This window comes from Ambystoma mexicanum, chromosome 3q (genome assembly GCF_040938575.1).
Source record: "Ambystoma mexicanum isolate Mex_15411 chromosome 3q, UKY_AmexF1_1, whole genome shotgun sequence".
NCBI lineage: Eukaryota > Metazoa > Chordata > Amphibia > Caudata > Ambystomatidae > Ambystoma > Ambystoma mexicanum.
Window position 1 is genome coordinate 1,248,518,056 of NC_090926.1, and position 13,050 is coordinate 1,248,531,105.

General features: G+C 54.9%; 1 protein-coding gene across 9 annotated transcripts in view; it reads left to right on the forward strand.

Annotated features, from left to right (window-relative positions):
* The first annotated feature begins 6,496 nt into the window (after nt 1–6,496).
* ELAVL3 (ELAV like RNA binding protein 3) overlaps nt 6,497–13,050 on the forward strand; it is a 169,134-nt gene continuing 162,580 nt past the window's right edge. For 3 of the 9 annotated variants that reach the window (XM_069604219.1, XM_069604224.1, XM_069604217.1), the window contains exon 1: nt 6,502–7,219. In XM_069604219.1, the coding sequence (XP_069460320.1) occupies nt 7,211–7,219 (9 nt within the window). In that variant the 5' untranslated portion in view covers nt 6,502–7,210. Of the gene's footprint in view, nt 7,220–13,050 lie in introns of all 9 variants that reach the window. The other 6 variants (XM_069604221.1, XM_069604225.1, XM_069604218.1 and 3 more) reach the window with 5 other exon arrangements.

The window sequence follows — 13,050 nt, forward strand, 5'->3', positions numbered from 1 at the left end:
GTATATAGGCCTCCTGGGACTAGGGGCGGGGTGTATGGAGACACACTCTGAGCTAGGGGCGAGTATATAGGCCTCCTTGGGATAGGGACTATGGGCTGGGTGTATGGAGACACACTCTGAGCTAGGGGTGAGTATATAGGCCTCCTTGGGATAGGGGCTAGGGGCTGGGTGTATGGAGACACACTCTGAGCTAGGGGTGAGTATATAGGCCTCCTTGGGATAGGGGCTAGGGGCTGGGTGTATGGAGACACACTCTGAGCTAGGGGTGGTATATAGGCATTCTGGGGCTAGGACCTGGGTGTATGGAGGCACACACTGAGCTAGGGGTGAGTATATAGGCCTCCTTGGGGTAGGGACTAGGGGCTGGGTGTATGGAGACACACTCTGAGCTAGGGGTGGTATATAGGCATTCTGGGGCTAGGGGCTGGGTGTATGGAGACACACACTGAACTAGGGGTGAGTATATGGGCATGACACACCTAGAGGGAAATCAGGTATACTATAGGTATTCAGGGAGCAAACCTGACATATCTTATTAGAAAACAAAGAACAAAAAGGCTCCCGTACTTAATGAAGGTTTGGACACACAATTGTCTGGCTGATTAGGAATAGTCACACTAGAACACGATTCAGAACAGTAACAGTGGGTATATAGGCATGCCAGGACTAGGGGCTGGGTGTATCGAGACACACACTGAGCCAGGGGTGGGTATATAGGCATCCTGGGACTAGGGGTCGGGTGTATGGAGACACACACTGAGCTAGGGGGTGGGCATATAGTCATCCTGGGGGTAGGGACTAGGGGCTGGGTGTATGGAGAAACACTCTGAGCTAGGGGGTGTCTCTATAGGGATCCTGGGATTAGGGGCTGGGTGTATGGAGACACACACTGAGCCAGGGGTGAGTATATAGGCATCCTGGGACTAGGGGCTAGGGGCCGGGTGTATGGAGGCACACACTGAGCTAGGGGGTGGGTATATAGGCATCCTGGGGCTAGGGGCTAGGGGCTGGGTGTATGGAGCACACTCTGAGCTAGGGGTGGTATATAGGCATCCTGGGGCTAGGGGCTGGGTGTATGGAGGCGCACACTGAGCCAGGGGTGGGTATATAGGCATCCTGGGACTAGGAGCTAGGGACTAGGGGCTGGGTGTATGGAGACACACACTGAGCCAGGGGTGGGTATATAGGCATCCTGGGGCTAGGGGCTAGGGGCTGGGTGTATGGAGACACACACTGAGCTAGGGTGAGTATATAGGCCTCCTTGGGGTAGGGACTAGGGGCTGGGTGTATGGAGACACACTCTGAGCTAGGGGTGAGTATATAGGCCTCCTTGGGATAGGGACTATGGGCTGGGTGTATGGAGACACACTCTGAGCTAGGGGGGGTGTCTATAGGGATCCTGGGACTAGGGGCTGGGTGTATGGAGACACACTCTGAGCTAGGGGTGAGTATATAGGCCTCCTTGGGATAGGGACTATGGGCTGGGTGTATGGAGACACACTCTGAGCCAGGGGTGGGTATATAGGCATCCTGGGGCTAGGGGCTAGGGGCAGGGTGTATGGAGACACACACTGAGCCAGGGGTGGGTATATAGGCATCCTGGGGATAGGGCCTGGGTGTATGGAGACACACACTGAGCTAGGGTGGGTATATAGGCATCCTGGGACTAGGGGCTAGGGGCTGGGTGTATGGAGACACACTCTGAGCTAGGGGGTGGTATATAGGCATCCTGGGGCTAGGAGCTGGGTGTATGGAGACACACTCTGAGCTAGGGGGGGGTGGTATATAGGCATCCTGGGGCTAGAGGCTGGGTGTATGGAGACACACTCTGAGCTAGGGGCGAGTATATAGGCCTCCTTGGGATAGGGACTATGGGCTGGGTGTATGGAGACACACTCTGAGCTAGGGGTGAGTATATAGGCATCCTGGGACTAGGGGCGGGGTGTATGGAGACACACTCTGAGCTAGGGGCGAGTATATAGGCCTCCTTGGGATAGGGACTATGGGCTGGGTGTATGGAGACACACTCTGAGCTAGGGGTGAGTATATAGGCCTCCTTGGGATAGGGGCTAGGGGCTGGGTGTATGGAGACACACTCTGAGCTAGGGGTGAGTATATAGGCCTCCTTGGGATAGGGGCTAGGGGCTGGGTGTATGGAGACACACTCTGAGCTAGGGGTGGTATATAGGCATTCTGGGGCTAGGACCTGGGTGTATGGAGGCACACACTGAGCTAGGGGTGAGTATATAGGCCTCCTTGGGGTAGGGACTAGGGGCTGGGTGTATGGAGACACACTCTGAGCTAGGGGTGGTATATAGGCATTCTGGGGCTAGGGGCTGGGTGTATGGAGACACACACTGAACTAGGGGTGAGTATATGGGCATGACACACCTAGAGGGAAATCAGGTATACTATAGGTATTCAGGGAGCAAACCTGACATATCATATTAGAAAACAAAGAACAAAAAGGCTCCCGTACGTAATGAAGGTTTGGACACACAATTGTCTGGCTGATTAGGAATAGTCACACTAGAACACGATTCAGAACAGTAACAGTGGGTATATAGGCATGCCAGGGCTAGGGGCTGGGTGTATCGAGACACACACTGAGCCAGGGGTGGGTATATAGGCATCCTGGGACTAGGGGTCGGGTGTATGGAGACACACATTGAGCTAGGGGGTGGGCATATAGTCATCCTGGGGGTAGGGACTAGGGGCTGGGTGTATGGAGAAACACTCTGAGCTAGGGGGTGTCTCTATAGGGATCCTGGGATTAGGGGCTGGGTGTATGGAGACACACATTGAGCTAGGGGTGAGTATATAGGCATCCTTGGGGTAGGAACCAGGGACTGGTTGTATGGAAACACACACTGAGCTAGGGGTGATTATATAGGCATCCTTGGGGTAGGGACTAGGGGCTGGGTGTATGGAGACACACTCTGAGCTAGGGGTGAGTTTATAGGCCTCCTTGGGATAGGGACTATGGGCTGGGTGTATGGAGACACACTCTGAGCTAGGGGGTGTGTCTATAGGGATCCTGGGACTAGGGGCTGGGTGTATGGAGACACACTCTGAGCTAGGGGTGGTATATAGGCATCCTGTGGCTAGGGGCTGGGTGTATGGAGACACACACTGAGCTAGGGTGAGTATATAGGCCTCCTTGGGGTAGGGACTAGGGGCTGGGTGTATGGAGACACACTCTGAGCTAGGGGTGAGTATATAGGCCTCCTTGGGATAGGGACTATGGGCTGGGTGTATGGAGACACACTCTGAGCTAGGGGGGGGTGTCTATAGGGATCCTGGGACTAGGGGCTGGGTGTATGGAGACACACTCTGAGCTAGGGGTGAGTATATAGGCCTCCTTGGGATAGGGACTATGGGCTGGGTGTATGGAGACACACTCTGAGCTAGGGGGTGTGTCTATAGGGATCCTGGGACTAGGGGCTGGGTGTATGGAGACACACTCTGATCCAGGAGTGGGTATATAGGCCTCCTTGGGATAGGGACTATGGGCTGGGTGTATGGAGACACACTCTGAGCTAGGGGGTTTGTCTATAGGGATCCTGGGACTAGGGGCTGGGTGTATGGAGACACACTCTGATCCAGGAGTGGGTATATAGGCATCCTCGGGCTATGACCTGGGTGTATGGAGACACACACTGAGCTAGGGTGAGTATATAGGCCTCCTTGGGGTAGGGACTAGGGGCTGGGTGTATGGAGACACACTCTGAGCTAGGGGTGGTATATAGGCATCCTGGGACTAGGGGTGGGGTGTATGGAGACAGACTCTGAGCTAGGGGTGAGTATATAGGCCTCCTTGGGATAGGGACTATGGGCTGGGTGTATGGAGACACACTCTGAGCTGGGGGGGGTGTCTATAGGGATCCTGGGACTAGGGGCTGGGTGTATGGAGACACACTCTGAGCTAGGGGTGAGTATATAGGCCTCCTTGGGGTAGGGGCTAGGGGCTGGGTGTATGGAGACACACTCTGATCCAGGAGTGGGTATATAGGCCTCCTTGGGATAGGGACTAGGGGCTGGGTGTATGGAGACACTGCACCAGAGATGCCCTGGGTCAATGATAGACCTGTGCACACAGCCCACCCTTGACATCGTGGTGGTATGCAGGGCTGCACGTGTGTGGATTCTAGGTCTGGGATGCATGTAAAATCCCACATGTTACCAGACTCCATGCTTCAAGTGGCCGCGTGGGCCCACCTCAAGCCCACCACACAACCATTCACGCTTACAGGGCCCCTGAGTGCAGTAGGGGGCACCAGCCCAAAGCATAGCCCAATTACCGAGTCACCACTGGCACCCTATTTCCTCGCCAACACTTCTCGTGTGACCCAGCCCCCAGACACCCCCCCCCCCACACACACCCCTCCTGAGGGAGCTCCATGCAGAAGCAAGCATTTCCCCGTCTTCCTGATCTCCCTTAATTCCCCCCTGCCCCTCCCCCCTGCCCTCTCCTCTTCTGCTCGCCCTTCTTTTTTCTTTTCATCTCCACTGAACAAGGTCTGGTTACCCCAGGCTGGGGCACAACACATTTTCCTGGCAGGCCTTGGCACTGGGGAGGCCGCCAGAGTGTAGCTGGTACCAGGGTGAGACTGTGGCATAAAATTGTCCCGGGCACCGATGAAAAAGTGGCCCACAGTTGTTGCACATGGCAGTTAATTCCTTTTCTGACAGACTTTTTGAGTAGTACCCAAGGTGGGGCGGGGATGAGGTGAGGGGGGGGTGGACAAATGTGATGCAAATTGTGCAATTTAAAGAATATTTATTCAGCACCACTGGTCCAAACTACTAGCCGCATAGTGAATTAACTCATCAAACTGGCCCACATTGGCCAAAAAAGTGCCCCACGTTGCCCAAAAAACGGGCCCACACCAGCAGTCTGCATTTCCTGCTTCGGCCCTGGGCCTGTTGCCCTATAGGCCAGCCCGAGTCTGGCTGGCTCTGTATAGAGCGAGTGAGGGGAATGTCTGGCAGGTGTATCTTTGCGAGAAGGGGCGCACCTCGGAATGGAGGTGGAGCAGTGACAGAGAAGGGTTGTGGTGTGTGTGTGTGACAGGTGCTGGTGTGTGCAATTGCGCTGTATGCGTTTATGATTGAGAAGTCTCGATGCACACGTGGAGGAAGGCGAAGGCGGCGAGCCTATTTCTGAAATGTGTGCGGTCTGTGTGCGTGCATGCATCTGTGTGTGGGTTTCCACAGCGGTTGGTGGCTGTGCATTTTTGTGCAATGAAATGAGGTGCAATGCGTGTGTGTCGTGTGTTGGGTGGCATTTATATGTGGTGTGGCATAGGTTGTGTGTAAGTGGTGTATGCGTGTGTTCTATGGCTTGTGCGGCGGTGTGTGCACTGGGATCGTGTGCATTTCTCTGTGAAGAGGGTGTGTTTTTGTGGTTTGTGTGCAGCTTTGTGGTTAGGGTGGTTTATGTGTGTGCTTTGGTAGTGTGTGTATGTATTTGAGGGGGTTGCTTGCGCGCTGTGTGTACTTCTTGGAGTGGGTTTGTATTTTTTATTTCATTGCCAGTTTAGCTAGAGAGTGCGTGTGCGTCGGTGTGCGTCGGTGTGTGCGCGCGCACGTCTGTACATGCCTGTGGTTCAGGTGCTGCATGTGTGTGTGCATGTAGCGTGAAGGTATAGCTCAATGGGTATAGGCGCTTGTCTCCAGCACGGGGCCAGCCTTGCGTAGCAAATGGAATTCAGACAGAACTCACTCAGGACTCACTCAGCCCTTAGTCCTCCTCAGGTCAATAGAACAGGTACTGTTTAATTATTTAGTAACGAGAACTTCTATTATCACAGCGCGTAGAAGCTCAAGCAATCTGACACGAAGCACTATGTTAAAAAACGTATGCCTATGTTATGTATGTGGGTAGCTAATGGCTGCCTGTATTAGGAGTGTGGAGACGTTTGTGTTCATGTCTACGGCATGGTTGTGTCCAAATGTGGCGGAGTGTGCGTGGTGTGCTTACTGAGCTGTGTGTGTGTGTGTGTGAGTCTGCGTGCACAGTGTGGTTAGGTTGGAGTTGTGTTATTGGGATTGTGTGGACATGTGCTGTGGCAATGTTGTGTATGGCGTGCGTGTAGCTGCATGGTTAGGCTGGAGCTGAACGTGTATGTGTGGTTAAGCGGGTGTGTGTGTGTGTGTGTGTGTGTGTGTGTGTGTGTGTGTGTGTGTGTGTGTGTGTGTGTGTGTGTGTGTGTGTGTGTGTGTGTGTGTGTGTGTGTGTGTGTGTGTGTGTGTGTGTGTGTGTGTGTGTGTGTGTGTGTGTGCGCGCGCATTGGCATGGGCAGGGTGGGGTGCTCTGGAGGTGGCGGGCGTGTGCGTGTGGGTTTGTGGTGGGGTCGGGTGGTGGGCGGCGAAACGGCGTGTTTCTGTGCTTCTGGTGTGGTGTGTGGCCTGCGGAGGTGCGTGTGCGCAGGTGAAGCCGTGGGCGGGTGTGCGCGCGCCTGTGTGTGTGTGTGTGTGTGTGTGTGTGTGTGATGGGCGTAGTGTGCGCGGGCGCGGGGAGAGTGTATTGCTGTCAGGGGTGTGGTGTCTGCAAGGAGGCTAATTTCCATGGGCTGCTGTCGGAGCATCCTTGTCCGCGGCAGCCAATGGGCGTCCTCCTGGGTACCAGCTGGGGCCGAGGAGCTGCCTGGCCGCATCCCGGCTCCCTCACACTCACTCACACACACACTCACACACTCACAGCATCCTCCCAGGGAGCAGCAGCACGGGCTCGGAGCAGCACAGGGCTGGCACTGGAAGAGGGGCATTAAGAGGCCCGCAGAGGCGAACCTGGGCGCTGCCGGTGCCAGCAACCCCCCCACCCCACACACCAAAAAGGCCTCCCTTTGGCAGCCTCCCATTTTCTCCATTTTTATTGATTTTCTCAGAAGTTATTCACTATTTCCTTTGAATAGTTCTCTTGTTTTTTGATATTTTTGCAACGCCCGACGGTGATCAGCTGCTTCGTCTCCTCCGCCTCCCCCCACCAGAGGAAAGGGACCCCGCCCGCCAAGCCGCAGCGCGGCGGAGGCGCAAGAAACGCTCGACGAAAACTGATTTTTTGTAAAGAATTTTTGTACACACATCTATATATTTTTGTGATTTTTTGTGTGCGAGGACGAACGGACGCCAACCCCGGGAGGGCTCGGACTCCCCAGCATTGACAGCGCCTCCTTCCAGCAGCCGCAGTCTTCGCAGCGCTTCGAGAATGGTCACTGTAGGTATTTACTTACCATTTTCTTTGTTTTGAGGGGGTGGGGGGGCGGGTCGGTTTGTCCAGGGTTCAGGCGCTGTGATTTCACACACCCTCCCGATGCATGGCATTGTTCTGCAACCGCCCTATTCAGACCACCCCCCCATTTGCTATTCTTCTTCCCTCAAGGAGCCCCCATGATATCCTGGGCTTAGCCCACCGCCCCCCACCCCCAGATATTTCTGCCTCATCCACCTGCCCAGAGTTCTTTAGCAATTCCCCTCCCCACATGCCACCCTGTTATTCTAGGCCCAGGCCCTGACACCCCCATCACACCGCCCTCTCCACCCGCAGGCCCCCTCCCCGTTAACTCTGAATCCACACAGGAGACCCCCCCCTTTCCTGCACCCAGCTCCATCCTTTAGATATCTTACCGACCCCCACACACATTCATTGACTCTGCCCCCCCCCCCACTCCCCAGATCACACTGCACCCCAACAGACCTCTCTCTCCACCCCATATCTCCTTACCCCCCAATCCTCCCCTGCTCTTACTCGTAAATCTACAGCAGGCTCCGTCCAAGTGCTAATGCCCCCCCCCCCACAAGGTTATCTTGCACCCTTGGCCTTTCAGGCGTTACTCTGTACCCCACCCTCCACACACACACACACCAGTCTGCACCCCATTGCCCACTTCCCCAAACCCAGCTGTTGTAGTGTCCCTTTCTGTCCCCAGGACCTCCGGCCTCCACCCCCCCCCCCCCTGCAATGTATCTGCAATTCCTACCAATTCTTCTGCATTCTGCGACTGCCCATCACCCCCCCCCCCCTCAAGGTTATTAAGCCACCCCCCCTCCCCCATCTCCCACCCCAGCAACGTACAGTGCATTTCCATCATTAACACCATATAAAGTGCCTCAATACCTTTACATTCACGTTGGACTGTGCATGCAATGCTTTGGTGCGGAGGTGGGGTGAGGGGGGTGGCTGCGCACAAAGGAGGAGCTCAGCTGGGCGGTGCCCGCAGCTGCCATGTCTTCAGGAGGATGGTGGGAGGGGAGGGGCGGGTGGGGGCTTTTGTTCTTGATTCCCAGGCCTCCTCGCTCTGTCGCCTTGTGCACAAAGTGTTCTTTAAAAGGGTGGTGTCCGTGCTGACTGCCCTGTGGTGGGAGGGGGTGTGATGGCGTGAGGCCCCCTCCTCATTTTATTTCAGGAATGGTCAGAAATATCCCCTTCTCTGTTCCTTTCCCCATTTCTTTGAATCCAAGCATCTCACTGACTCTGCTGCCCCCCCCCCCCAATCCCCTTCTCCCTGGTAGATTCCTTTCCACACCTGACACATGGCACAGGGTGTGAACAGGAGGATGATGTTGGGTGGTGGGGCGGTTGGGGGGGCTCGTGCAGATGAGAGATTAAAGGAGAGAAAGGCACAGGGAGAGAAGGCAAAGGAGAGAAATAAGGATGAGGGGAGAGGGGAGGGAAACGGTGACAATGTGTGATTTACAAAAAGACGCTGTGGTAGAAAGAAAGGGAAAGGGGCGGGGCGGGGGGGTAAAGAAAGAAACATGCAAGATGGAGAACCATGAGAAAGCTAAAAGAACCGGTGAAAGGGGGACAAAGGGCCGGAGAGAGGTATGGGGAGAGAGAGAAGGTGCTAGAAAGGGGAGAGAAAGACAAAGGGCACTGAGAGGAGGGGGAAACAGAGAGACACCCAGGAGGCAGGAAGAGGGGATACAAAGAGACGGCGCTGGGGGAGAGGCAGCTGCTGACAGGTCGTAATAGTCATGTATGCGGAGAGACACACACTGCACACATCAGAAACGAACGGAAAGACGCGCGACACTAGACAAGCATGCAGACACTACGTGCCAACACACACACGCACACACACACACCTCTGCATGCAGTCCTTTCATAGATGCAAGGCAAACCTAGCACGCAGTGCATGCCAGCACATGTATGCACGCACACGAAGTGTCCCTGCGACCAGCAACATAACACAGGAGAACATACAGCAAAATGAAGACATGCCCAGGGACATGCAAGCAGGTCTACTGACACACATGTGTATGCATACAGGCACATTGACCCGTGCAGGTCTCCTCACATGGAAACAGACATGCGTGCACCCAGGCAGACACGTGGACACCAGGCATGCCTATGTGCCTATTCACATACATCAATGTACACACAGTGACGACATAGTATCACACATGTAAACACATAGGCAGCATGTGCGCTGCTGCTTGCCCTGGCATGCAAGTGCTGCATTCAAGGGGACTCCTGGGGACACCCAAGGACTCTAACAAGCGCCAGGCCTGTCCTGTGACCTGAAGCTGGACATGTGCAGGCCGGGCAGCAGGACATGTGTGTGGGCATCACAGAGTTGTGTGAGGGCCTTATCCTATATTATTACACATTAGGGTTCACATACATACGTGTTGGTGGCCATCGTCCGGTGTGATGTGTGAATATCCGCATTTGTGTACAAACGCATGTGTAGCCAGGACCCAGGAGGGGTGTCATCTGTGTTCTGCAACACTCAATGTCTGCTTCTGTAGACATGTGTTTACACACATAGTAAAGCTGTGCATGTGTGGCCCAGCACAATGCCAACACACACACTTCCACACACACGCGCATGTGTAGAGCACAGGCCGAGGCTGCGTGGGGCTTGTTTCCTGCTATGCGTGTGTCCGTCTGCAAACATGCACATACATGTGCGTCCCTGCTTCCCTCCCGTCTGCTTATCCCTCCCTGGCTCATGTTCTGTCCTCCCCCCCAGACTTAGGTCTGCATGCACGCCACGGACATGCCCAGGTGCTCTCATGCTACTACGGTGGTGATTTGGCAAAGTATAAACGCATTTGACCATAACATAGCAACTGTGTAGAACGCAGGCCGAGGCTGGCCGGGGGGCAGGGGGGGAAGGGGGGGAGAAGCTCTGTGACAGAATATGAGCACAGGCCTGTGCCTAAAATGCGGGCCTGGTCTGGGGAGCGTTGGTATCCGTTGATATGAACAGGCAAGACACATGTGTGTAATGCAGGCTGATGCCTGATCTCCTTGAAGAAGAGCCCACTCATCCACACACATGCACTGGCACGTGTGAGGAACACAGGCCGTAGCTAGCTGGGCAGTGTATCCTTCAACCTGTGTGTGTGTGTGTGTGCGCGCGCGCGCGCGCGCGCGCTTCCACAAACGTATGTCTGCAGACATGTGGAATTAAAGCCTGGCTTGGCTAGATAGGATCTGAGCCCAATGTTAAGGCCTGTGCCTTCACCTGTACGCATGTATGTGCGTGTGTCTTTATACATAGAAGTTCAGGCGGTAAATAGCTTCATGCATGTCTCTGCCTTTCCAGGCCTCGTTTGGACTCTAACGGGTAGAATGGGCTGACCCTGTATATTGTTTTTCTGTCTACTTTTCCTTTTGTTTTGCTGGTAAACCTACCCATCTGTGCAGTAGCAGGGTAGGGTGCGCAGGGGTCAATCCGGGGTCAACTGAAGGTGCCCAGTGATAGCGCCAGGTGTTAGAGGCTAGTTTAATGTCAAGGCCAGGAATGGGAGTCTGATCTAGAGGCAGGACAGAGCGGGTGGGGAGGGGGCTGGTGGTAGGGAAAGGTGTGTGTGTGTAAGATGCCGGCATGTTATATGGGGATGCTGGGTCAGGGCTGCTGCACAGAGGGCAAGAGCGGGGCAAATGTGGTTCAGTGCAAACAGAGGGTGCAGTGCCATGAAGTGTACCCATGTCTCGGGTATGGGAGCACAGTCTAATGCCAGCGCTAGGCATGAGGTGTCTCTGCTACCTGCCCTGGGTGCGTGGGTCTGTGTAGTGCCATCAGAGGGCATGGGCGCCCACCCCCAAATCCTTTTGTCTTATGGACGCTGAGTAATGTGGGTTTGACGCCATGGCATGCCCAGTCAAAGGTCAGAGCGGTGCCCAAGACCTCCTGCCTCCCCCGGCCTGTACCAGGAAATGTAGACTCGACCATGGGTGTGCGGAAGAAGCCGGGCTCTACCGTGGTGTTTAGGGTGGGAGGTTGGCCCCCTCCTTCAATATACCCAGGGGGGCTTCTAGTCCTTACCCTGGCTGGGGGCGGACAGCATGGCACCACGGTGAGATGCTCTCCACCCTGAAAGGCAAATCACGCCTGTGGCATGACTATATAGCAAACATGTACATGGCATTTCCACTTCAGGAAGCAAGGAAGGGTGGAAGTCGGGACCCGGGTGCCCTCATAGTGGAGGCCTTCTGTAGTATCTGCCCCCTGGGCAGCGATTTCAGGGGCCCCCTTCCCGGGACAGCGCATGGCGGCCGGCGTGGCTGGGTGACTGGGAGGCGGTGCTCAGAGGCACCGAGTCCTTGAAGACGGACCGCAAAGGCACGCGCCTGTCTGGCAAGGTTACTGGGGAGCCCAGTGCGGCTGCGCAGAACTGCCAGACAAAATGGCCGCCGCGGCGGAGCGACAGGAGCCCGGGCCTCGCGCCGGGGACAGGGGAGAGCGAGTGGTGGCCTCTGCCAGCTGCAGCCCCCCCTGCCCCCTCCTCTGCACCCACCGTGGGCCGGAGGAGCCCAGTGTTGGCGACCTGAGACGTGGAACTTACATGTAGGCCCTCAAAACGGTCATGTACGACTGGGAGGATAAACGCAGGCCCCTGGGTGCAGGATGCCAGGTCTGTGTCTCTAGCTAATGCTGACCCAGCAGAAATCAGCTAAAAAAGAGGGCACAGCTCTGCCCACGACCCTGTTTTGGCCAAAGTCACTCACGGCCTTAGGGCAGGGGCGCCGGGTACTCCGGGGCTCCGGCACCCCCCCCCCTCCCCCCCCGGGAAAGGCCATCTGCGTAAAAGTCCCTATCCTTTCAATGGGACTTTTTATTTTTAGGGGGCCCCTGCATTAGGGCGTCATTTTAGTTCTTCATACCGCGGGTTTGCGCAGCGTCAGTAAAACCGAGCACCAGGTTTTAAGGACATAGGGATCTAAAAAGTAGGAGACAGGCTTAGAAGGGTGGGGCTGGTGTTCGAACAGTGGTGTAACACGGTGTAAAGCAGTACCTGGCCGTGTCAAAGAGGGGCAGTGTCATCACTGCGATATCAGGCAGTTTCCCTCCCTGTAAAGCAGCGTCCAGCAATGCCACACAGTGTCAGACATGGGCAGTAATTATTAACTGGCGTCAAGATTGGCACTCACAGCCAAACAAGGTTAAGACATCAAACAGAAGCATCGGGTATCACGTGTGTCACCCAAAATCTGCAAGGTCATTCAGGGTCAGGAGGTTTCACACAGTATAGTGTCCGGCGATGCCAGAGAGAGCTGGACACTGCCATCAAGGTTTAGCCAGTATACAAGGATGCCATGCCAGTCAGTATCAGCCAACGCCAGGCAGTGTCACACAGAGTGCAAGGGTGCCAACTAATGACAGGCAGTGTAAACAAGCACTAGCTAGTATCAAAGGGATGTCAGCCTGCGTCACACATAGTGTAAGGCAGTGCCAACTAATGACAGTGTAAACAAGCACTAGCTAGTATCAAAGGGATGTCAGCCTGCGTCACACATAGTGTAAGGCAGTGTCAACTAATGACAGGCAGTGTAAACAAGCACTAGCTAGTATCAAAGGGATGTCAGCCTGCGTCACACATAGTGTAAGGCAGTGTCAACTAATGACAGGCAGTGTAAACAAGCATTAGCTAGTATAGAAGGGATGTCGGCTGGGGGCAGGCAGCGTCACACATAGTGTAAGGCAGTGTCAACTAATGACAGGCAGTGTAAACAAGCACTAGCTAGTATCAAAGGGATGTCAGCCTGCGTCACACATAGTGTAAGGCAGTGTCAACTAATGACAGTGTAAACAA